General features: G+C 39.5%; 1 protein-coding gene across 11 annotated transcripts in view; it reads left to right on the forward strand.

Annotated features, from left to right (window-relative positions):
- Window positions 1-25,726, forward strand: part of UNC79 (unc-79 homolog, NALCN channel complex subunit) — a 270,072-nt gene that overhangs the window by 136,016 nt on the left and 108,330 nt on the right. For 10 of the 11 annotated variants that reach the window (XM_042990436.1, XM_042990435.1, XM_042990440.1 and 7 more), the window contains 10 exons: window positions 1,198-1,338; window positions 3,451-3,672; window positions 5,766-5,993; window positions 10,152-10,293; window positions 12,030-12,109; window positions 12,194-12,342; window positions 17,093-17,250; window positions 20,682-20,863; window positions 23,008-23,209; window positions 24,282-24,461. In XM_042990436.1, the coding sequence (XP_042846370.1) occupies window positions 1,198-1,338; window positions 3,451-3,672; window positions 5,766-5,993; window positions 10,152-10,293; window positions 12,030-12,109; window positions 12,194-12,342; window positions 17,093-17,250; window positions 20,682-20,863; window positions 23,008-23,209; window positions 24,282-24,461 (1,684 nt within the window). The remainder of the gene's footprint in view (window positions 1-1,197; window positions 1,339-3,450; window positions 3,673-5,765; window positions 5,994-10,151; window positions 10,294-12,029; window positions 12,110-12,193; window positions 12,343-17,092; window positions 17,251-20,681; window positions 20,864-23,007; window positions 23,210-24,281; window positions 24,462-25,726) is intronic. The other variant, XM_042990443.1, reaches the window with a different exon arrangement.

Raw genomic sequence — 25,726 nt, forward strand, 5'->3', positions numbered from 1 at the left:
GCCAGAGTCAATGTTTAGGTTCGCTATGGGTGCAGATACGTTGCTGTATCACAGAAGGATGAATTTTCAAGTCATGAAGATGCCTTTCTGGGTTCTAAACTGAGGAACAATATTTTTCACAACTGAGAAAGAGTAAAGGGACCATTTTTAAAAAAGTACCTTTTGGACCCAGAATTGTAACATTTCATCCCCAAGCAGATCTCAGCAAGGTTATCTCTCATTTTAGGAAAGCCAGTCCTTCTACAGATGGCTAGGTGTTATTACTCAGTTACATGCCCTTTAGGCTGAGTTCTGTAGGGGTGAGCAGAAAGGGCTCTAAACTTCTGTCCTCAGCACGGCTAGAGCAATTACAGCTGCATGTTTTATGGACTGGGCTTTCCCAGAGTTCTGGTTTGAAGACAGGGTTCTGCAACTGAAGGAGGTTTTAAACCTCTGGTCTAACATTTGGGGAACAGAGTGAACAGTATAGTGATTGGAGCCGACTCATTTATTAATTAATTGTGGAAACATTTATAGAGTTCCTCTGTGCCAGGCATCGTAATTGGCACTGATGAAAATGAGATAAGAGATGGTCCTGTCCTCACACTTCCTTAAAGCTTCAGGGAACTCACAGCGGGAGAGACAGTATCAAACAGTCAAATATAATGAAAAGTAATCATTGCTCTAATAAATGTATGTACAAAGTTCTAAGGAAGCAGAGAAGAGGGATGAATTAATTCTGTCTGAAGGAAAGATGCATCTATTTCCAAAAATTCATTACAGATAAAGTCACTTGACTTTGGCAGAGGGTACCTGAGCTTGTATCAGAAAGCAAGGTCAGATGGCGCAGTCAGATCAGAGGGAGGATGGACTGGAGGAAGATCGCACACAGGTTACACTAGTCCAGGAGGAAGATGATGAGTAAGGCACTAGCAGTGCTATGGAAAAGAGGAGACAATGTCAAGAGATGCTTAGAAGTTTTAATAGAAATAACATGGCAGTTTATGGGTTGGGGGGAGTGGGGAAGATAGAAGGTCCAATAATAACTTTGAGTTTTTACTATGAAAAATTGAGGTTGGCTGTGCTGATAGAATATATGTAAGGCTAAGTATCCTTATGTTCAGTAGTTCACTTTGGGAAAAAATGTTAAATGCAGTTTTTTTTTTTTTTGAGTTTTAAAGTTTATATTTTGGGGGGATATATGCCTTTTTTCCCCAGGTATTATCGGAGTTAGACATCATGGTTCCACTTCAACTATTGATAAGTATGTTTTCTGATGGAGTTAATTCTGTTAAAGAACTGGCAAATCAAAGAAAATCAAGAGTCAGTGAACTGGCAGGGAACCTTGCAGCTCGAAGGGTAATTATTGCCACAACTGTTTTTGTCTTACTTGTTAAGATTTTGTCAATTATACCAGGTCTAAAAGTAGCATCATAGTAAAATTCTCTAAAAATGCTTTTTCATCCCATCTCACTCTGTTAATCTTTTAAGCACATTAAATAATAGAAAAGATTGATCTAAGATATGTTCTGTATAATCTACAGTCAATAAATTATTGAGTTTTCATTTTCCTTTGAGTTTTCTCCTGCACATACCTATTAGCTATCTCTCATCCTTGATGAAAGCAAAAAGAGTAGCTTTGAGGTATTCTTTTTTTTTTTTGTTTCTTTTGGTCTCCTGGTGAATAAGAATTCTTTACCAGTTGTTAGGCAGATCAGTGCTTCACTTTGGGGATGAGGAGTTTGGGTGTTTTGTTCTATCATGTTTTGAGAAGATGTGGTCATCTGATGGTTACTGTGAGTGATGCTGTCACTGTGGACCAACTGAGCCCATTTTGGGGGGCCCCTTTTTACTTCTGTGAATGAGAAAAGTCAGCATAGTCTAGTCCGAGGTGTAGGAAAACTATTGGGAATTTCTGATAATATTTTTGTGGAGGACATGATAGAGCTTCTGTTGGTGTGCTGACATTCCTAGACCAGGATCAGTTCTGGAGAGGTTCACTCTCAATGTGATGGTAGGCAGGGACTGTTCGCAACTTTCCCTTGTCAGCCTCTCCATACCACTTTTTCTTACTGTCATTCTACCTGATATCTAGGGACTAGAAAATATATCAGAATCATGGGATTATAGTTTGTATTCAGTGCTCTCTTTTGATTTTTAATCATCATTACTTTTCTTGTCTGCCTCATAAGAACCAGCTGGCAAACATTTTTATGTTGTTTCTTTCTTCTGTAACCTTTAATATTACATAACTTAATTGGTGCCTTATACTGTGCAATATATTCACAGTGAACCATAGCACAGAACTGTGTGAGGCAGTTGGAGAAGAGCTCATTGTCCTCATTTTATAAATACTTAGCCTGAGGTTCAGTGAGTTGAGGTGATTTGCCGTAGACAACACTATCAATATCCAGATATTCTGACTCTTGGTGGGGTACTCTTTTTCTTTAGTTTAAATATTGTGTTCAAGGAACTCTCTGGTTATTATATCTTTAAGAGAGAAAATATGATTTCAGAGTGATATACAGGTATGTCAGTCAGGGTCCTGGTACAGAATTTATCCTAGATGGTTCAAATGAAGGGACTTTCATGGAGACTTTGCCTATAGAGTTATGGGGAAAGTTAAGGGAGCAATAAGGGTTGGTTGAGGCACCTAGACATCAGCAACAGCTCAGTAGGAAGCCATTAGACCCCTAAGGCTGAAGGAACAAGGAAAAGAGTTCCTGGAGCCCATTGAGCGCTGAAATTTTAAGGAAGGGCTGGCTGGAAGAGTAGTGGAGAGATTGCCAGAGATGTAGCATCAAAGCAGGCAGAGGGTGGGAGATACACGTCTACCTCTCTCTCCATCAGCTTCAGGGCTTCTGCTGGTATCTCCCACTGATTGACCCCAACTGGAAGCCAGCTTGCAAGAAAGCTGGGAAAGACTCCATCCTTGGCATCCTTGGGCATAGAGCAGGGCAGAAGAGGGCAGTGAGGGGCTTGGGTAGGCAAATGGAGAATAATCAGTACAACCAGTACAACAATTTGACATATATTGTTTTCCCATGATAGTTTGATAATTGTACTATCCAGATGCCATTCTTCTTTAATCAGTCATGTTAAACTGAGATTTTGTGCTCATGATTCTCAAACTGATCTTGCAATATCTGGTTATGGTTTTAGGTTGATGCAAACAATTTACTTTAATTGGAAATGTGTGATGGGATGAACAATATAATGGCAAAGACAGCTGCCTTCATTCTTCAGGGTGCTGATGTTTCATTCACCTGACAGTCACAAAGTTTAGATGATTTTATTTCTTGTTTTTATATTTTGAGAAGATCCATAATACTTGAAAGTACTAATGCTATTGACTAAGGAAGGAAATCAGTGTGACAGCTGGAAATACCTTCCATGAGTCTCCAGATATTTTATATAAGCCATTTTAGCTTCTGTGAGTTCACTTATGTGTGTTGATGTTCTTTCTTCTAGGTGAGTGTTGCCTCTGATCCTGGCCGACGAGTTCAGCACAATATGCTGAGTCCATTTCATAGTCCTTTTCAGAGTCCATTTCGGAGTCCTATGCGTAGTCCATTTCGTAGCCCTTTCAAGAATTTTGGACATCCAGGAGGAAGGACTATTGACTTTGATTGTGAAGATGATGAAATGAATCTAAATTGTTTCATCCTCATGTTTGATCTTCTCCTGAAGCAGGTAGCTGAAGCATGAGCTTCCTTTAGTTCAGAGGTGAAGAATAAGGGAAAGCATTGTATAGTGATTCTTGCTATGTGTTTGACATCTTCATACTTGCTGAAATGATGCAACATCACTCAAGACATTTTGCAAACTCCTTTTGGGATTCCCTAGAGTCTGAAAAATACTTGTATGAATATCTGCAATAATGTTGACATGTGAGAATGCATATGAATTTTAGAAACACTCTAGCATCATTAGATGCTGTTGAACATAGATCTGTTGAACATAGTTCTGTTGAACAAATTTGGGGAACTGAGTCATGCTATTGTTAGAAAGAGCAAGGTACAACTCTATAGTGATGGGCTGATTTAAATATATTCTAGAAATTGATTTTTGAAGGTAATTTTAAAAGACAAGTTTAAAAGTCTGGTCGGGAGAACATTTCTTTGTAACTTTTTATTTTGAAATAATTTCAGGCTTGCAGAAAAGTTGCAAGGATAGCACAAAGAATTCCCAAATACTCCTTCCCCAGATTCTCCAGATGTTAACACTTACCACATTTATTTCTGTTGCTCTTAATCTGTATATGTATGTATGAATTGTAGAATTTTTAAAATAAACCACTTGAGGGTGAATTGCAAATATGGTGCCCCTTTATCCTTAAATACTTCTGAGTGTATTTCTTAAAAAATAAGGACATTCTCTTATATAACCAAGTACAAAATAAGGAAATCAATCAAAATTAGGAAATTAATATTGTTATAATACTATTATCTATTATCTGACCCACAGAAACTAATCATTTTTTAAATTGATATAATGATTATATCTCTATAGCAAAAGAAAAAAAATTTTTTTTGATGTAGGACACAACCCAGCATCACTTCGTTGCAAATATTTGTCCTGTCTCATTAGTCTTTGTTAATCCAGAGCAGTTCTTCAGTCTTTGTTCATCTTCCATTTTCTTGATTTTTGAAGAGTACAGTCCAGTTATTTTAGAATGTTCCTCAATTTGAGCTTGTCTGATGTTTCTTTATGAATCTATTTGGGTTAAGCATTTTTTGGCAGTAACACTACTAGTGTGATTTTATATCCTTTTCAGTGCATTATATCAGGAGGCAGGTGACATGATAATGTTGCCTTACCTGGTGGTGGTAACTTGGGAAGGTGATTTCTGCCAAATTTCTCTACTCCAAAGCCACTATTTCCCCCTTTGTAATTAACAAGTAACTTGCAGGCTGAGATTTCCTGTTTCTCATCAGACTTTTACCTAATAGTTTTAGCATCCAGGGCTGATTCATGCCTGGATCAATTATTACTATTATAGTTACCGAATGATAATTTTCTAATTTTATCATTTCTTTTAATTTATTAGCTGGCATTCTACTGAGGAAACAGTTTCTCTTCTCTCCCATTTCTATGTTTATTTGTTTTTTTATCTGCATGTACACATGAATTCTTATTTCATTCAGTGAGTTAAAATCTGTTACTATGATTATTCATTTTGGTGTTCATATTGTCCTGTATTTGACCAGTGGGAGTCCCTTTAGACTGGCTCCTGTGTTCTATTGACATATCCCAGTCATTCCTTGAACACTTCCTCAATTTCTGGCATAACAAGATGTTCCAGGGTCATTTTATGTTTTCCTCACCCCAACCTTGAAATCAGCCATTTCTCCAAGGAGCCCTGGTTCCTCTTAGTGGATAATGGATAAATGGTATTTAGAAACCAAGATCTGGACGTTAGGTGAGGAGCAGCATTTTTTTTAATGTGTAAAATCTCACAAAGTGATGTTTAAAAAACAACTTTTTAAAATGTCCTACGTGATTTTAAAAATAATTCCCATTGTTTGTCTTGTGTTTAGAGTCTTTTTAGAAGAATCCATGGAAAGCAATATATATTCATGGTCTATAATTCTTATCATCTTTAAATAACTTAATATTTTTGTTAGTAAATTTTATCCCCATTTAGTATGCCAGTGGAATATTGGACAAAAGGACCAAATTCCTTCTTCTTTTTTCTCTTTCTTTCTTTCTTTCTTTCCTTTTTTCTTTCTTTCTTTCTTTTTTGTTTTTTGGTTTTTTTTGGCCTTTATTTTGATGTCTTTCAGATGGAGTTACAAGATGATGGGATTACGATGGGTTTAGAGCACAGTTTATCAAAGGACATTATTTCCATTATAAACAATGTCTTCCAAGCTCCCTGGGGGGGCTCCCACACCTGCCAGAAGGAAGAAAAGGCAATTGAGTGTAACTTATGTCAGTCTAGTATTCTCTGCTATCAGCTTGCTTGTGAACTCTTGGAGAGACTGGCTCCTAAAGAAGAAAGCCGGCTGGTGGTAAGAAGTTAAAAAAATGAGGTTGCCCTTGTCTGATAGTGATAATGCCTGTAAAAGCATGTATAATGGTGTCTTCTTCCAATATTACATTATGCTCTATGCTGAGTTATATGTGAGACTGTGGTAAAAGAGAAATTTTCCTGTTCCTTCCACCAACTTATGCTCGTGGAAAGGGATATGAGCTGGAGCTATATCATACAGAATTCTTGAGTCTTGAGTTAGTGTTGTGGAGCATCCATTCATACAATTTTCATAAATACAAAGCATTACTGGTATTCGAGAAATAACTTTTATCACAAAGTTCAGATAACAGTGAAAATATAAAATATACGTATCAAATATCGAGGACATAGATTGGATATGGGTATTGAGAATTCCTAGGTAACCCTGGTTTGGAAAACCCATTGACTTCATCAACAACTGATAAAGGCTTTGCTTCATTTCCTACTTTCCAAGAAAACTGTTTCAATAGGAAACAACTAACATATGCCATTCATTAGCTACTCCATACATTAGTTATTTACTGTTTAGCCAGTTTTCATTTAAGACACACACATCACCAAAATACCCTCACACCATCAAAGGTAGATGGATCTGTATTATTCGGGCCTTTGTTTACTTTCTTCTCTTTTTCTTCCTTTCCACTAATATTTATCTAAGTAGAAAGAGACTTCTTAAAAAAATCTTTTTGAGGTGTAACATACATACAGTAAATTTTTTCTACAGTTTTTAAATACCTTTCCACCTACTGAACTCATTTGTCCTATGTGTTGCAAAATAACATCCCTGTAGTATGGTCTTTCAACATTGTCATTGGGTACTTAACCAAAAAAAAAAGTCACAGTTCTAGATGATGTGAAAACAAATTAAAATTGGACATCTGGGTGGCTCAGTCGGTTAAGTGTCTGACTTTTGATTTCAGCTCAGGCCATGATCTCATGGTTCATGAGTTCAAGCCCCACATCAGGTTCCATGCTGACAGTCCTTTTCTTTCTGCCCCTCCCCTTCTTGTGCTCTCTCTCACTCTTTCTCTCAAAAATAAATAAACTTAAAAAAAAAAACCCAAATTAAAATCAAGAAGCTTAGAGTCTAATCAAGGAGATGTTTAAATAAATGAAAAACCGTTAGACACAGTGATTAGTGTGCTGGGTGAGGTCTGAACAAGGGGACTGTGGGGGCAGACAAGGGTCAGCATATCCAGCCTGGAGGTATGGTAGGAAGGAGAGAGCTCCTGGGTTCATATCTGAAAGGAGTGGAGTTAATGAAAGGAAGGTGGTAGGAGAGAAGGACTTTTGAGACCCAGAAAACTCTCTGTTTTAATGATACAGAAGAAAGCAGGGAATGATACATTCGGGAAACTGCAAGCAGTTCAGTGTTGCTGGAGCAGTGAGCAGAATGGGAAAGTAGTGAATGAAAGCTGAGTCAGGGAAGATGGACTCGGTCTTATTTTCACATTCATTAAGGGCTCTGCCTGCCAAACTAAGAAGTTTGAATTTTGTCTTGGTGAATGGGGGACTGCTGAAGAATTTAATCAGGGTGGTGATACAATGTGATGAATCTGAGAAATTCATTCTGCCATTGGAGAAGAGGGATTGGAGGATTTGGGCCCTGGGGACAGGCATCTAGTCAGAAGGTTAATGTGGTCACTCAGGGAGGAAATGGGCAAGTCTGAATTAAAGCGATGGTGGTGGGGATAAGAGAAGGGGCAGGCCTGGTGGATTTTTAGGAAAGAGAATCATCAGTGCTGATTTAGTTGGCATTGAGGTATGCAAAAGTTGAGGACAAACCCATGTTTTCTGGCTTGGGAACTGATAATGTTGCCGTTTATAGAAGATTTTTACTGGTGTACAAGTGATCTTTTTGACAGGAGTGGGCATGACGCGGGCACATTCAGACATGGTGGATTGGGATGCCTTCAGATATCCTGGTGAGGTTGTCATGACCAGCGGGTATGTGGATCTGGTTTTAGGAAGAAGGTCAGAAGTAGATAAAAGTTTGGAGCCGCCAGCATATTATGTTGGGATGCATAGAATGAGAAAAGAGCCTCGCTAGCATTCTGGGAAGTACCAACTGTTTAGAGGGAAAACAGGAGAACTGATGACCAGAAACAATTTGAGAAGGTGCCAGAGACACAGGGGAAGAGCCAGGGGAGAACAAGAACTCCAAAACCAAGGTAGGAGGCAGTTTTAGAAAAAAAGGAATAGTCGCTCACATGAAGAGAAAAGAGGAAAAATAAAGGATTGAATGTGCCCGGGGATTTTGAGATTGAGGGTCCTCTATGCCCTTGGGGATGGGAGTAACCATGGATTCCAGTAGTGTGTGTTTAAGAACAGAATCAGCTGAGGGTGTGGCTGCATGAAGTACAGACTTCTCTTTCAGGGAGGGAATGAAAGGGTGAAGGTGATGGAGGCAGATGTCCCGAGCCCTACCCTGTCCCCAGCAGGCTGTCTCTACTGTGTCCATTTTCCCAGCACCATCCCAGGAAGCGAGGAATAAGCAGAAGTGTGGAGGAACTGAGCCATCCAAATAATCTCCCATGTGCATGATGCTTTTGACATTTGTCATGTGCTGGAAGTAACAAATTTGGAGGTGAACCCAAAGGATTCTGTTCTCTCTCAAAGTTTTATGGGAGAGATGCCCATCAATAAAAGAGGGCTGTGCCCTAGAATGCATGGTCTTCACTGTGCATGTCAGCCCCCTTCGCTCTTTAGTTCTCTTCCTGGGACAGGCAGGGGATAAAAGGGCGATGATGTGACATGGGGGCTAGCAGGAGGCTTAAGCTAGTATGCAAGATGGACAACACCAGTCCCTGCCACACAGCAGGATGATTCCAGACACGTGGGTAATGTTGAGGAGTCAGTAAATAGCAGGAAACTCTTTACCATATCGAATTTCATGCAACTCACTTTATAGTTTGATTTAGTATCTTGCTCATGGGTGACCTAGGACAGGTTTAGCCTTAACAAAATTGTGAAGTTGGCAGAGATATTCTTCAGGGCCCTCCCAGCCATTGTGCTCATTTTCTTGTGGGTGTCCTAGCACTTCATCCGTCTTGATCTCCTCACTTTGAGCTGGCTGTCAAATAATTCTCGAGAAAATGTGTAGTGGTTCAAGTGTTACCAAAATAGTATGATTTTAAAAGAGGATATTTGAAGTGGGACTTGAAGGAAAGAAGAAGGCTGGTAGAAGGATAATTGGAGATGGATGTTTTAAGTGGCAGCCATAGGAGTGCTCTCTCTCACTTAATCTTTCCAATTTCACCTGTATTAGTAGCTTGTTTTATACATATATATTATATATGACATGTATTATCTATAAATATATTGTGTTCAGGATATTCACATAGCTGTGCAGCCAATCTCCAGAACTTTTTCATCTCGCATGACTGAACTTCTATATCCCCTAAACAGTAGTTCCCTGTCGTCCCCCTTCCTCTTAGTCCCTGGAAACCACCATTGTATTTTTCTGCGTCTCTGGATTTGACTTACTGTAGAGACCTCATATATCTAGAACCATGCGATAACTGTCCTTTTCATGATTAGCTTATTTCACCTAGCACAGTGTCCTAAAGGTTCATTCATGTTGTAGCATGTGTCAGACTTCCTTCCTTTTTAAGGCTGACTAATGTTTCACTGTATGTATATAACACATTTTGTCTATCTGTTCATCTGTTGATGAACACTTGGGTTGCCATACCTAACTCTCTTTAACTCACATGTTATAGCAATTTCTTGCTCCTAAAAATTTGGCTTCTCTGGACAACCAGTGTTTGTGTCTTAATATACTGCTGTGAGCCCTTTATTATTCCCTGCTAATTAAGTCCTATTATTGAACAAAATGTGCATGGATTGGAATCACTTGGTGAGTGAGACAGGCTCATAGGGAAAGCCGACCTAGGCCGATTTAGCAATGTTTTTGAGATTTTTCCATATTTATTTCAAGGGAATGAACATGTTTTGGTAACAGCTGACCCAAATCTCCTTTAATTAGTATGGAAAGAAACTCACATTTCTTCTGAGGCAGGTGCATTTGCCCTTTGGGGCTCAGTACAGGGCTGGGACACAGCTGGCACTCAGTCGATCTTTATTGAACTTAGCGAAACCATTCATTACCTCCCCAACAGGCTGCTCACCTGGCTGCTTGTCGTATCTGTTTCAGGAGCCCACAGACAGCCTTGAGGACAGCCTCCTTTCTTCCAGACCAGAGTTTATTATAGGCCCTGAAGGTGAGGAGGAGGAGAATCCAGCAACCAAGCATGGGGAAAACCCAGGCAGTCGCGCCGAGTCCACGGAGCATGCTGGTAGGTGAACTCTGGCATATCCCAGTTTGCACAGGCCTAATGTTCAGAGCCCTGGTTTTTTAGATTACTGTCGACTTGGGCAAGTTCAGGCTTGGTGTCCCTAGTGGAGACTGGTGCAAATGAACCATTTCCCCTCAGATTATGAAGTGAGCAGGTCCAGGATGTGCTCCTAGTAGAGCCGCGGTCACTGAGCATCTTTCTGGCAGCACGTGCTTCTTATCAACAAAACCTGTCATGTTAGCAGCACCTTCCTACTTATGGCGTATCATGTTCTCACTGGAGAAGTAGCTCTGATCCAAAGCTGAACGACTGGAAAGGAGGGTTCTGGCACTCTCGACAGCCATGTAGGGCATTTGGCCAAAGCAGAGGGTTTTGGGAGAGAGCCAGTGGAACTTGAGCTCATGCAGCTTCTGTGCCCCAGGCCCTAAAGGAAGCAAGGATTTCACTTATGATCCAATAACCTGTTTGAAGTTCTCTCTGTCTCCCTCTGCCCCTCTTTCCTGCTCTCTCTCTCTCTCAAAAAAAAAAAAAAAAAAAAAAAAAAGATATTAACATTCAAGTGCAAGATTGCTAATGAACTATTTAGTGTATATGCTAAGAGAGTTTGACTCCTGTTGTCTCTGGTTCCAGTAATTGCCAAAACTTAGAATAGTGATTTGAAAACATTTTAGATTAGTTTTTGCATCTGGCTAACTTGTGAATTCTTTTCTCTAGCATGCCTCATGTACCATAGACCACCATCCCCACTGTAGGAGCAAAGGTATTAGACTCACAGGAAAATAAAATCATGAGTAGTTGTTCTGATTTCAATATGCCTAACTTCTTTAAAGAAAATATTTTTTAATGTTTATTTTCGAGAGAGAGCATGAGCAGGGTAGGGGCGGAGAGAGAGACACACACACAGAATCCAAAGCAGGCTCTAGGCTCCGAGCTGTCAGCACAGAGCCCAGATCAGGGCTCGAATTCACAAACTGTGAGATCATGACCAGAGCCGAAGTGGGTCACTTAACTGACTGAGCCACCCAGGCGCCCCTCCAGGTGTCTTAAAGAAGTTAGGCATATTCAGTGGTGCCTAAGTGGCTCAGATGGTTAAGCAACTGACTTCAGCTCAGGTCATGATCTCACTGCTTGTGAGTTTGAGCCCCATGTCAGGCTTTGTGCTAACAGCTCAGAGCCTGGAGCCTGCTTTGGATTCTCTGTCTCCCCACCACCACCCCCCCCCCCCCGTCCCTACCCTGCTCATGCTCAGTCTCTCTTTATCTCTCAAAAATAAATAAAACATTAAAAAAAATTCCCTTTGGCATGAGTCCATGGGATAAATTCCTCCTTAGGTGCTAATACAACCTGAATACCTCTCTTTAATACCTTCTTATCTCCTTTTCAATAAGGAAGGCATACCTAGTCAGACACGAGGCCCTATAGGTAGCAGCCAAACTCTCTGACCACAGGAGCATAGGGCTGGGATGGGGTGGCTTTAGGGAGTCAAGGACATCTGAATATATGGTGGGCTACAGTGGAAAAGGGAAGCTGAGAACCCTGAATCTAGAAGGTTTCCTGAAATTGCATCATAGAAGGGATATATGCTACCCTGGAAAGCCAATAAAAGCATTACATGACATGCCTTTTAATGTAGTATATATTTATTTCTACTCCTCTTGGTTTTATGGTCTTTATCAGGTCATGAGTGGTGGGAAAGGAAGAAGTATGCTAACCTTTGTGTAATAATTTCTTCACAGCAATAAAGAATGACACTGAGAGAAAGTTTTGCTACCAACAGCTTCCAGTAACTTTGAGACTAATATACACCATTTTCCAGGTATGTTTTTTGAGATATTTAAGGGTTTGCTTTGGTGGCATTGCTATTTAGGGTAACTCAGTAACCATGTGGTTCTGTGCATAGGAAATGGCTAAGTTTGAAGAGCCAGACATTCTTTTTAATATGCTCAATTGCCTGAAGATTCTCTGTCTACATGGAGAGTGTTTATACATTGCTAGAAAAGACCATCCTCAATTTTTAGCCTACATTCAGGATCATATGTTGATTGCAAGGTAAGTCTTCCTGTTTGTTTGTTTCTATTTTAGACCTTAGCTATGAAAATCAAAGTTAGGACAAGTCTTACCAACTCATTTGGGTTATTTCTGGGAGCCTGGACAGCCCAATTGCCTATAGGAATGACTTTTTTTTTTTTAACTTCAGTATATCATTTATTATATTTTAGGGCAGTCTCGTTAATCTTATAATTATCTTTGTTTTTCTCCAATGTCTATTTTTCTTAAAAGACTTTATTTAGATTTTTTTTTAATTTCAAATTTCATTTGGGTTTTGATGAAATTTGAAATAAATGTATAGATTAATTAAGAACATGTCCTTTAAAAAATTATAAGACTTCTCTATTCAAGTCCTCTTTTATTTTCCTCAAATGTTTTTCATTATTTTCATTCTGTCTTTTTTGTTGTTGTTGTTCTTTTCCAGAAAGAAATTTTAGTGTTATTACAAACCTTATTTTTTTCCACTCATTATATTTTCTGATTACAGCTAAAGTTTAGGAAACTCCTGGTTTTTGTATTTTTACTTACCTTACGAGTTTAATCAGTTCATTTTTATTAGCTTTTAAAAACATATTGTAGGAATGCCTGAGTGGCTCAGTTGGTTGAGCATCTGACTCTGTTTTGGTTCAGGTCATGATCTCACAGTTTCATGGGTTTAAGCCCCAGGTCGTGCTCTGTGCTCACAGTGCTGAGCCTGCTTGGGATTCTCCCTCTTCCCCTCTCTCTCTGCCCCTTCCCCACTTGTGCTGTCTCTTTTTCTCTCAAAATAAATAAATAAACTGTAAAAAAAATTTTAAAAACATATCGTAGGCACTGTCTTATGTTTGCCTGATAAATTTTTGTCTATTCCTTTGTATCAATAAAATTAATTGGCATATCAATATTGAACAATCAATAAATAATGGATAGTTAATGATCAATATCATTTCACTTTAATTTATTTTCTGTCTTCTGCTAATAGGGACTGAACATTCTTTGTTTTTATTGTCATAGGTATAACTTCTATTTCTTTGATTGAGTCTGATTTTTAAGTATTTAAACATGAGGAATAGTAATTTTGTTTGCTAGATTCTTTATTTATTTATTATTTTTTAAATATAACTTACTGTCAAATTGGCTTCCATACAACACCCAGTGCTCATCCCAACAAGTGCCCTCCTCAATGCTCATCAACCACTTTCCCCTCTCCTCCACCCCCCATTAGCCTTCAGTTTATTCTCTGTGGAATACTACTTGGCAATGAGAAAGAGTGAAATCTGGCCATTTATAGCAAGCAATGTGGATGGAACTGGAGGGTATTATGCTAAGTGAAATAAGTCAGTCAGAGAAAGATACCATATGTTTGCACTCATAGGTGGATCTTGAGAAATTTAACAGAAGACCATGGGGGAGGGGAAGGGGAAAAATGCTAGATTCTTTAGAAATAGAAAAGGCAAAAAAAGGAATAGTTAGTAATCAGTTGTTGGACGGCTTAAGAATATAGTGTCCCCTAGAAAAATGTCAACATGTGCTAAGTTACTCTATACATAGTATTATCTAGTATAACATTGCTACTAAAGACTTACTCAATTTCTTACTTGAAATAGAAGTGCTAACAGACATCAGAAATCTCTCTGCATATTGTCTGATAAGGTAATTTTTAGACACTTTTGAAGCATTTTAAGAAAAATAATAAAATATTGCCCTGGATTTATATAGAGTTTTTCTTCCTGAGAACCTTAAAGTAACTTATTGTCTTCCAGGAAGGAAATCAGAAAAATATTATCCTCATTTATATGTAAGAGAATGAGGTGGTAAGAAAAGTTTTGGTGACAAAACTGACTTGAGGCTTTATCTGTCTTCGCTCATTTTTTCATTTATTGAGTCATTCATTCAACAAATATTATTGGGGGTTTATGATACATGTTTTTATTCTAGGCACTTTGGGAATTCACAATCTAGTTTGGAAGGGGGTGAATACTATTTTTACAGAAGGTGACCACATAATTTGCTCTTCACATTGGTCTACTTTTGAGAATGAAGAAGGGGTGATGTTCATAATGACCTCAAACAATAAGTATTAAGTAGACTAAGATCTGGTATCAACTGAGACACATGGTCACCCTGTGTATATGTGAGTCACTGTCAATCCAAGGGATGTGTGATGGACTATTTGGATAGTTTGAGGGTGGGAGTGATCATTTCTGGTTGACTAGAGAAGGGCTCAGGAACAGATACCATTTGGATGGACATTGAGAGGATGATAAAATTTTAACAGGTAGAGATGTGAGATGGGCAGGACATTTTGTGGAAAGTTGGAATGTCAAGAGTAAAGATGGCAGGGTTAGAAGGAAGGGACAAGAAGTGAGTAGTGCATACTTAGGTGGTACCAAGGTTTTATTTTTTGCTGCATGGTGTGGCTTTAGGGGAGTAATGGAAAATAAAGCTAGAGAAGTAGGTTGGGATGCAAGTGTGAATAGCCTTGAAGATAAGGACTTCATTTTATGATGTTTGGAGATCTATGGAAGATCTTAAAACAGTGAACAGGGTCAGAGTTGTACTTAAATAGCATGAATATGGATCCCTAGAGAGGGATCCTTAGGGACCACCCACATTTAAGGGAGTGCAAAGAGCATATTGCAAGGGCTTTGGGAATGTAAAGATATAACACAGAACTTTCTTCTGAAAAGTTTGTTAGAGAAGGAAGAGAGAGATCAGATATTTAGAGGGGAAAAGGAGTAGATGTCAAAGATTTTTTAGGATAAAGATCTGAAAATATTTATTGTCAGTGGAATGGCTCAGAGGAAAGGGAGTAGTTGGTAGAGCCAGGTCCTGGAAGGCAAGAATATGTGATCAAGAACAAAGGGTGGGTGGAAGAGAGGAAGGATGTTCTTTCCTTTGTAAGGAAATATATTTTAAGGAAAAGAGTAATAACGTGTCAAAGAGAGCTCATTACTGAACCTTAAGAATAATGAGTGCTAATGTCTTTTCCTGAGAGGGAGGAGGATAGAGATTAGGTTGGGAGCTCAAGGAACACGGAAAAAAGGATGGAATAACTCATAGAAGAAAGCAGTAGGGTGTCCACCAGAAGTAATCTAAGAATGACCAGCTTCAGGGTCAAGCTGAAATTAGTTAGCACCAGTTTGTGGTGGATCAAGTTAGCAGGAATTAGTAGGACAAGTTAGTCCCAGGGGTCTGAGAGTGGATGAGAAAAGGGGGCAATGTGGGTTTATTCAGAAGTGGGGATTTGTGATTTTGATAGAAGTCAGGGGGACAAGGAATTTTAGAGTAAGGAAATGGTTGACTCTGGGATCCAGGCTAAGATGGGAGGCAAATGAAATCAGAGGAGGATTGATATTTGGGAGAAAAGTATGAAAGAGAAGGAAAAGAAGTCTTAGTTGGGATTAGGAATATTTTGGGTAGGAATACGGTTCAAACCAGTACAGAAGCATACAATGGGAAAGGTGGAGGGTCTCCAGAACTTTCCTCATGATAAAATGGCGACTCTACAGGTGTAATGGGAGGAGCTGGTGGAAGGGTAGACCTGGCTGAGCTGGATATGGGGAAGACTAGGACTGATCTGGACAGAAGGATGAGCAAATCCAGGCAAAAGCCATTGAAGGAGCAGGGTCAGGAGTAGTTAGGCAGAAGCTCTGTGAATTCCATGGGAGTGGGAATCCTATGTGGACTGACTTTTGTTGTTAAAGCAGCCTCTTACAGGCCATTGACCCAGGCCAAATCAATTGTTGGTGCTCTGGGGTCTCCACCTTGGCCTTTGGGGTACGTAGCCAAGGTTTTTCCTCAAAGTACCACTCTGATACCAAAGCCATGACGGACAATGACGGATCTGGGGAAGGACATTATTTTCCTAATTTCAAACAAGGCTGCCTTAGAGAATTGGGAAGGCCATATGGAACTGGTGAAATCCAGGGGTTTTTTTTTGTGTCACTGAGATGGTTTTCTGTCAGCTCTAGTATATGGTTTGCTTCCTTCAACTACTTTGAAAAACCTTGGTTTTGTGTTCACTCTTGATGATTAAGGAAGGGGGAGACCTTGAATGACAGGCCTGCCAGTGGGTGGAGAGGCTGTTCTTAACAGAGAAAGAGTTGTTCTTTGCTAGAATAAAGAGGAAAAGGCTGCTGGGCAGGCAAAACCAACAAAACTCCCCAGATGTTCACTATAAGAAAATTTTAAAAAAGAATCACTTTCACTCCCAGAACTAATGTCAGTTTTGTATAGTGTTTGAGTCATTGCTCATTTATATATCTGATTTCTAATATACGATTTTTAATTTTTATGTTAATATGTAATATTAAGTGGCGTTTTCCTATGTTGTTACATAAAAGGAATCTCTTTAAAAAAATGAACAGAACAGAGCATAGGAAAAGTTTACCAGAGGTTTATAGTCTTGTGGATGACTGTAATTTCACCAAAAGCATTCCTACCAGTCACTTGTTAACGACACTTCCCATAAACTAAGATAATTGTGTTTGTTTCCTTTTTTAAAAGTTTATTTATTTTTGAGACAGAGAGAGAGAGAGAGCATGCGTGTGAGTGGGGGAGAAGCAGAGAGAGAGGGAGACAGAGGATCTAAGCAGGCTGCACGCTGTCAGCATAGAGCCCAATGTGGGGCTCGAACTCACAAACTGTGAGATTATGACCTGAGCCGAAGTCGAACGCTTAACCGACTGAGCCACCCAGACACCCTCATATTTGTTGTCTAGAAACATTATCACAACTTTGACCACTTTGCTTCTTGTTGCTTCCTCAGCCTGTGGAGAGTCGTCAAATCTGAGTTCTCCCAACTGTCTTCATTAGCAGTTCCTCTGCTTCTCCATGCTTTGTCACTTCCTCATGGTGCTGACATCTTCTGGACAATTATAAATGGCAATTTCAACAGCAAAGACTGGAAGATGAGGTTTGAAGCAGGTAACCTCTGTGTTAGCTTAAAAATTCTCTTGGGGTTACAAGGTAAACCAGATGTCCAGTCATGATGTCTCTTGTTGGCTTTCCCTTTTCTCCTTTCTTTTTAAAGAGTGCTGTCTTCCTTGCTAGTGTTCTTTGGTGGTTCAACTTAATCGAGCTTCCTCTATAATAGTATTTTGCAAAGTGGTTCTTATGGAGGAAGACCCTGTTCAGGTTTGCCTGGGATAGTCCTATTTTATGACTGTTTCCTAGGTACATTTATTAATTGTACAATTGTTTACTCTCAAATAGATCCTGGCTTGAATGATAAGTTATATAGTCAACATAATACATGATATTATGTGGTCAACATAATATATAATACAACATGGTACAAAGTAACTGGGGATGTTAAAAGTGCAGATTTTTGGTAAGGCCAGGAATCTACATTTTTAACAAAGTCTGCAGGCAATTCAGTGAAGTTTGATAGTCTGCTGTTATGCCCTTGCCATTGAAACATCAGGGACCAAGTCTGGTGCAGTGATGGGTATAATTTCTTGGTGCTTAGAATGGCAGGTGCTCAGAGGAACATGGTAAGGAAGGAACCTGGACATGTTCTTATAGCCTTGCATCTGCTGCCTTCACTGTCATCCCAGTCTGCTAGGGCTCCTATTCTTAGGGAGCACCAAGCAGGGCCCACGTGCCATGGTGTGCCTTACTGAATGGTTCTGTGTATTTTAGTGTGTCCAAAATTCCTCCAAGAAATGGAAGTTCCATTAGATGAGTTGACTGTTATATGTTAAGAGTTCATCTGTAATCTGTAGCCACCTCAAAGAGTTCTTATTTTTCAGTGCCAGGTGAATCCCTGGGGCTGGTTTATATGATAAATCCAATGTTGTCGCATTGGATGTCTAAATGCGAGTGTTTGGCGCCTCATTTCCTACTCTTCTATCTAACATACCCTTGCAGTTTCCCCATCGCTTCTTGCTTCCCATCACCCTTGCCTTGGCCCCTCTGCTGTCCATCTGAAATCCTCTTTCCTTCAAGGTCCATTCAAATGCTGCCTCCATTTGATCCTCTTTCAAATGCCACTAGTGAGTTCCACCTTCTTGGTTCCCTCAGTGGAAAGTTATTTCTTTATCTCTTGGTCTCCTTGGCATTTTATTTACACCTCATTAGTGGCATTTATAGCTTTAAAAATTACATTTCAGTTATAGCTGTGCCTTTCCTATTTCTTTTCGTTGACTTGACTTTTAAGCCAAGACTTGTGAATGACTCATATGTTAGTGTGCTTAGGTTGCTCGTGTAGTAGCAGAACACCGTAGACTGGGGGACTTAAACAGCAGACATTTATTTCTCACAGTTCTGGAGGCTGGGAAGTCCAAGGTCAAGGTGCCGGCACATATGGTTCCTTGGCAAGGTCTCCCTCCCGGTCTTGTAGATGACTGCCTCCTCTCTGTGTCCCACATGGTAGAGAGAAAGGTAGAAAGCTCTGGTTCCCTTCCTCTTCTTATAATGATACAAATCCCATCATGGGGGCCCTGCCCTCATGATTTCATTTAAACCTAATTATCTCCCAAAGGCCCCACCTCCAAATGCCATCACATTGGGGTTAGGGCTTTAACATACAAATTTTGGTGTGGAGGGAGAGGAACGCAAACATTGAGTCTGTAACAATTCATTTTCCACTTACTTTCATCTTCCTCCAAGTACCTGGGATAGTTTCTTAGTTACACACACACACACACATTTTTAAATATATAAATATATTTTTAAGTATATGTTTTTAAAATAAGTGAATTGGTGAATTTACTGATAAGTATTATATGTACTAGGTACTATGGGACCAATAAAAAGAAATGTAAGAGCAGATTCCTGCTCTCAAGAAACTACTAATTTGATTGATCAAGCCAAATATAAACACGTAGGAGGTTAAGAAACTAAAGATACAGGGGCGCCTGGGTGGCTCAGTTGGTTAAGTGTCCGACTTCAGCTCAGGTCATGGTCTTGCAGTCTGTGAGTTTGAGCCCCGCGTCGGGCTCTGTGCTGACAGCTCAGAGCCTGGAGCCTGTTTCAGATTCTGTGTCTCCCTCTCTCTCTACTGCTCACCTGCTTACACTGTCTCTTTCTCGGTCTCTCAGAAGTAAATAAATGTTAAAAAAAATTTAAAAAAAGAAACTAAAGATACAAATGTAACTCAAGACCACAAAAGAAGACATGTCATATAGCTATATATGAGCACACAAATATCTTATGTAAATGAATAGGATGTAAATGAGTAGTATTTTTGTAGGAGTTCATGAGACCAAAAGGCCATTCTAGGTCAGAGTAGACTTTACAGAACAAGTAGAATCTCAGCAGCATATTCTTTAAGATGGTGCAATAGCAATAAGTAGAGGAGAACAGGAAGAATATTCTAGGCTGCTGGAATGCTTTCAACAAAGTAATGAAAGTTTTATTTTCATGGCACTCTGTTACTTAACTAGTTACTTTAACTTCTTATAAAGCCATGTTTTAAGGGTGCCTGGAGTCATTTAATATAATTTTTTCAATGTTTATTAATTTTTCAGACACAGAGAGAGACAGAGCATGAGCAAGGAAGGGGCAGAGAGAGAGGGAGACACAGCATCCCAAGCAGACTCCAGACTCCAAGCTGTCAGCACAGAGCCCAATGTGGGGCTCAAACTCATGAACTGTGAGATCACAACTTGAGCTGAAGTTGGACGTTTAACTGACTGAGCCGCCCAGGCGCCCCTGGAGTCATTTAATATAGAGTTTCAGAATAATTAGACTGACTGACTTATGGAGTAGGGTGGGGGGATGGGTGAGATAATAGGTGATGGGGATTAAAGAGTACACTTACCATGATGAGCACTGAGCAATGTATGGAATTATTGAATCACTATATTACACATCTGAAACTAATATAGCACTGTATGTTAACTGTACTAGAATTAAAGAAACTTAATTAAAAAAATCTATCAAGTAAGAAAGCATATATTGCATATAAAAAATATGTGGCTGCTATAGCCCTGGGAAGTCCATTTGTTGTCATTTCACATCATGACATATTAAGGGTGGAGTAGGGGATCTAGAATATAAAGCCAGGCCTGGTGGACACCTCCTGTCTCCCTGTGTGGTCCACAGAAGGTCTTATGGAATGGACAAAGAAATGAGCATGGAGACATTTTGAATAGTTTGAAATGTAGTTTGAATTAAACAGTGAGGAAGACCATAAAAAAAAAAGGCAAACCCACAGGAAAGTACTGCACTAGGTAGAAATGGTCTCTGTTGCCAGATGAGATGGAACATGCAAGAAGGTGGCATTAAAATTTCCTTTTGGTATTTCAAAATAGTGTGTGGGGGCCCAGAATTAACTTTTTCTTTATGTGTTCAGTTCTTAGCTTATTAAATGTCCCCCCTCCCTTTTTTCCCCTCTGCCTTTTACTTTGCAGTGGAGAAAGTGGCTGTAATTTGTAGATTTTTGGATATTCACTCAGTCACCAAAAACCACCTGCTGAAGTACTCCCTGGCACATGCCTTCTGCTGCTTTCTGACAGCTGTGGAGGATGTCAACCCAGCCGTGGCTACCAGGGCCGGTCTCCTGCTTGACACCATAAAGAGGCCGGCATTGCAGGTGACGGCCCTCAGATGTGTGTTATCTGCTCTGCAGATGGTGCTCTGGTCAACCAAATCGTAGCGGTATAAACACATACAGTAGTGATGATGATGATGATGAGGAAGAGGAGGAGGAGGAGGAGGAGGAGAAGGAGGACAAAAACAGTGGGAATTTTCAAATGGGAAAATATCCCAGAACCACACCTTATTAACAGACCTTTTGTTTTTATTTGTCAATACTTTCTTTTCTTTGTCCATATGGCGATGTCACTTTTGACAGATATAATTATGGTATAACTTTTTTTTTTATGGCAGATTTTTACACTAAGCTGGTTTATCTTATACTATTTGGCTGGTTCCTGGGCTGGGAGCTCTTGTCTTTAATTGCTAGTTACTTTAAGAGAAATCTCCGTGATGAATTATTGTATAAATCAAAGCAAAACATGAGAAGGCAAATATGCTATCAAAATGAAACACCACAAATTAAAGTCAAAGGAACATGAAATATGAGACCTGGAGGGAGTTGTGCATTTATTTTGTTTGGCACCTTTATTTTATAATTGGAGAAGCCAAGTCTCGGAGAGATGATGTGACTTTTTATTTTATTTATTTTTTTTTTTGAGGGAGACAGAGCATGAGCGGGGGAGGGGCAGAGAGAGAGAGGGAGACACAGAATCTAAAACAGGCTCCAGGCTCTGAGCTGTCAGCACAGAGCCTGATGTGGGGCTCGAACTCAGGAACAGCCAGATCATGACCTAGGCTGAAGTTGGGACACTCAACCGACTAAGCCACCCAGATGCCCCAGAATGTGACTTTTTAAAGGACACAGAGTGAATTAGTAGTAGAACGGAGACTAGAACCTCCAAAGGTCTGATCTCCTGTTTCCCCACAATGGCACCTGGCTTATTATTATATCATTATAATTAAAATTAATAATCATGGCAAAAGTTAAAATTTGTCAAATAGGTCCTGTCTTTCCAGGACAGTGTATTAGAAGTGTCCCATCATCCATGGTCTCATTTAATCCCCACAATAACCTTGTGGGTTCCCATTTTATAGATAGAGAAGCTGAGGGTCAGAAGGGGTAGGTAACTTTTTCAGAGTCACATGGCTAGTACGTGGCAGAGCAAACTCAGGTCTGAGTCATAATAAAGTCCACATTCTTAACTATTGAGTGTATACACTGCTTCCAATCCAGAGTAAAGGTTCTTCCTCTAAAAGGGACCAAGAAGAAAGCACAGGAGCTGAGAAATGAGATGGTTTTGCTAAGTGTGGACTCACATCTTCTCTTATAAAAATTCCCAGTTGTCTTCTGGATAGGCCTTTTCTGTTGGTCCTATCCCTGCTCAGGGTGTGGAATGTAGGAGGCACTCAACAGATGAGAGTTGAATGAATTAATAGAATGGTTGAGTGAAGCATGGCTTTTAAGTTTCATGGGTGGGGGGATGGGCTAAATGGGTGATGGGCATTAAGGAGGGCATTTGTTGGGATGAGCACTGTGTGTTATATGTGAGTGATAAATCACTGAGTTCTACTCTTGAAACCAATAGTACACTGTATGTTAACTAACTTGAATTTAAATAAATAAATTTTAAAAAAGAGGAGCCGGGGGAATGGTAAGCAGGCTCATATACTAGAGAAATGGAAGCTCAATCCATTCCAACTTTGATTTTTTAAGATTCTGTGTTCCACTCATATTCCAAGATGACAAGATGAGTTTACTTTCTTTCAGAACCACAGAATATAGCATTGAAAGGGAATTAGAAAACCGTATTGTGTATTCTACAATGTAGCTTTGGAAGTATGATTCTCTTGATAGAAACTACAGACATTGAAAAAAGAAACATTGGTTTGAGAGCATTTGGATCAAGTGGTTATTAGGGAATGCATCTAAAAACCAATAACATACATTTAATTTAGATTTCTGAACTAAAATTCAAGAGAGATTCTACAAGTAGAAGTTCCTCTTCTGTATTTTATTTCTACCAGACTTGCAATGAAAAAAGATTTTAGTCGGAGTATTCTACATTATATTATCCTATATTACATTATATGTATGGATTGAGGAGGTTACCTCGTTTTACTGACTTTGCTTAGCGTAGCTGCTTTGAAGTAGCTTAGATGTTTACATCTGACTTACCTTTTCTCCCCTCTCTACCCCAGGGTCTGTGTCTTTGTCTTGATTTCCAGTTTGATACTGTGGTTAAAGATCGACCCACAATACTGAGCAAGCTTTTACTCCTGCATTTTCTTAAGCAAGATATTCCTGCTTTGAGCTGGGAGTTCTTTGTCAACAGATTTGAGACACTTTCTTTGGAAGCTCAGCTACATTTGGATTGTAACAAAGAATTTCCTTTTCCTACAAGTAAGCAAAAGAAGAGCTTGCCTTAAACAGTCACAGTAACTGTTTTTGTACCTGCTAGAAAAGCAGACAATACTATGCCTGTAACTTAATTTCCCATTATGAAGGATACCCTGACTTCATGAACTCAGTTTATCAAATATTTATTGAGTAACTCTTTAGTAATCCATAGGTTAACCATTTTCTGGCATTCCAGCCTCAAAACTCTTCTCATTTCCCTGAGGACCTATGATAACCATTTCTGATGGTGTGTTTCTTAAATATTATTCAGTCATCACGCAATGTTTGTGAACAGTTTTGTGAGATATATTTACACTTTGCAAATTCACTCTTACATGCTTATTAATCAGTTAGTTACCTACAGTTCTAAATAGATGGGAAAAGTTGGTCACTCAACCATTTATCCAGTGATAATAAAAATTAGACAATGCAATCTTACAGTCTAAACAGAAAAATCATAGGTGAGAGGTGCTTGGGTGGCTCAGTCGATTGAATGTCTGACTCTTGATTTTTGGCTCAGGTCATGATCCCAGGGTCGTGGGATTGAGCCCTGTGTCCAGCTCTGCACTGAGCATGGAGCTTGCTTAAGAGTCTCTCTCTCTTCCCTTCTGCCTCTCTGCCCCTCTCCCCCACTTGCATACTCTCTCTCTAAAATAAAATTTTTAAAAAATTAAAAATAAGAAAAAGGGAAAATCATAGGCAATAGTCATGATAGGCAATAGCGATGACTTTTTTTGAGAGCGAGAGTGCTGGAAAGGGGCAGAGGAAGAGGGAGAGAGAGAATCCCAAGCAGACTCCATGCCCAGTGCAGAGTCAGATGCAGGGTTCCATCTCATGACCGTGAGATCATGATCTGAGCAGAAATCAGGAGTCGGATGCCTAACCGAGTGAGCCACCCAGGTGCCCCTATAGTGATGACTTTTTATATAAGACCCACCACAGAAAGAGAGATGAATGATTCATGTATCCATGAAAGATGTATTTTAATCTTGAAAATATACACAGATGGATTGTTTCAAACTAGTTGTGCTACGTAGCCTGTTAAAGAAAATAACATCTGATTCCTTTTGCACAGCTATCACTGCTGTAAGGACCAATGTCGCTAATCTCAGTGATGCGGCATTGTGGAAGATCAAGAGGGCTCGTTTTGCGAGGAACCGCCAGAAGAGTGTGCGTTCTCTGAGAGACAGCGTGAAGGGGCCTGTGGAATCCAAGAGGGCCCTCTCCCTCCCTGAGACCTTAACTTCCAAAATTCGTTGAGTATCTTCTTCCATCCTTCCTTGAAATCTGTTTAATGTCTTTCTCAGGCTGCCTTGTCTTGTCGAATGTTCACAGAGTAGCATATTTAGCAAACTGAGCTCCTTCAGCAGTTTTGGGCTTCAGATTCTCTAGAGGGTCACCCCAGGGATGTCAGTGCTATGGGGGGCTTTTTCCAGTTTGTGGGTGAAGCAAAGCCCTGGTCCAGCAGTAGATTGTTTTGAAATGTAGACGGCAACAAATCCACTGAGGCCTGGCCAGAAACGCAGAAGCCCCATTCGCTCCTAAGTCCTATGATACGAAGGTGTGCACGACCAACCTTGTAACCAAAGAGCTTCCCCAAAAAGACGTAGACAGGTCAGACCCATGGCAGCGGAGGAGGCAGAGTGGAAATTTGGCGTACATTTGCTTTTGATGCATGATGGAGACAAACAAGCTCCCAGACAAACCAAAAATAAGGGTTGCTTTTGAAAAGGAAGAACCAGGCTGAGGAGAAGTTGAATTTCTGCACAACTTCACCAGATAATTTATACATAAAAAGAAGCTTCATCGCCAACTTAAAAAAAAGACCACATATACTTGTTTTCTAAAGGTCTTTCTTTATATTGCACTTGGAAAGAGAACAAAAATTTTCCTAAATTACCAAATGACTAAATGACCACTAATGATTAGCAATGGCTCGTGAATGACGAATAATTAAAAATTCATAACTAAATCACCATACCAGTGAGTGGGCACATTTAAATACGTTACTAACTTGTAAAATTTATTAAATGATTTAATTTTTAAACAACTGCTGTGATATCCGTAACACAACCCCATAAGACATATTTCTTATCCTGTCAGAAGTGAAAAGGTTTGCTTTTTTCATTGGCATTTATTAGAAGACAACCTTATATAGCATAATCATTTTGAATCATAAATATGATTTGATTTTATTTATTGCATTTTTCTCTAATTTATGACAAGCTATAGAAATGTGATTTTGTGAAGTTTGGAAGGAGTCAATGAAAGCCCTTTAAGCCACCAATAGCTCAGTTTTTCAGGGAGCAGAGATAATAGCAGGTGGCCATTTAGGAATAACCTGTATTAGTGCTAGGCTACAGGAAAGACTGAATCAGATCCTAGAAACTGATATCTAGATTAAATAAATGACAATTTCTATGAATTTCTCAGTTCTTTTATAATTTAACTCGTCACTTTGGGGATATAAAGTTCATTTATTGTTCTTTCTTGTTAACTGACTCCACATAACAATTTTGA

The sequence above is a fragment of the Panthera tigris genome, chromosome B3, assembly GCF_018350195.1.
Source record: "Panthera tigris isolate Pti1 chromosome B3, P.tigris_Pti1_mat1.1, whole genome shotgun sequence".
NCBI classification, from domain to species: Eukaryota; Metazoa; Chordata; class Mammalia; order Carnivora; family Felidae; genus Panthera; species Panthera tigris.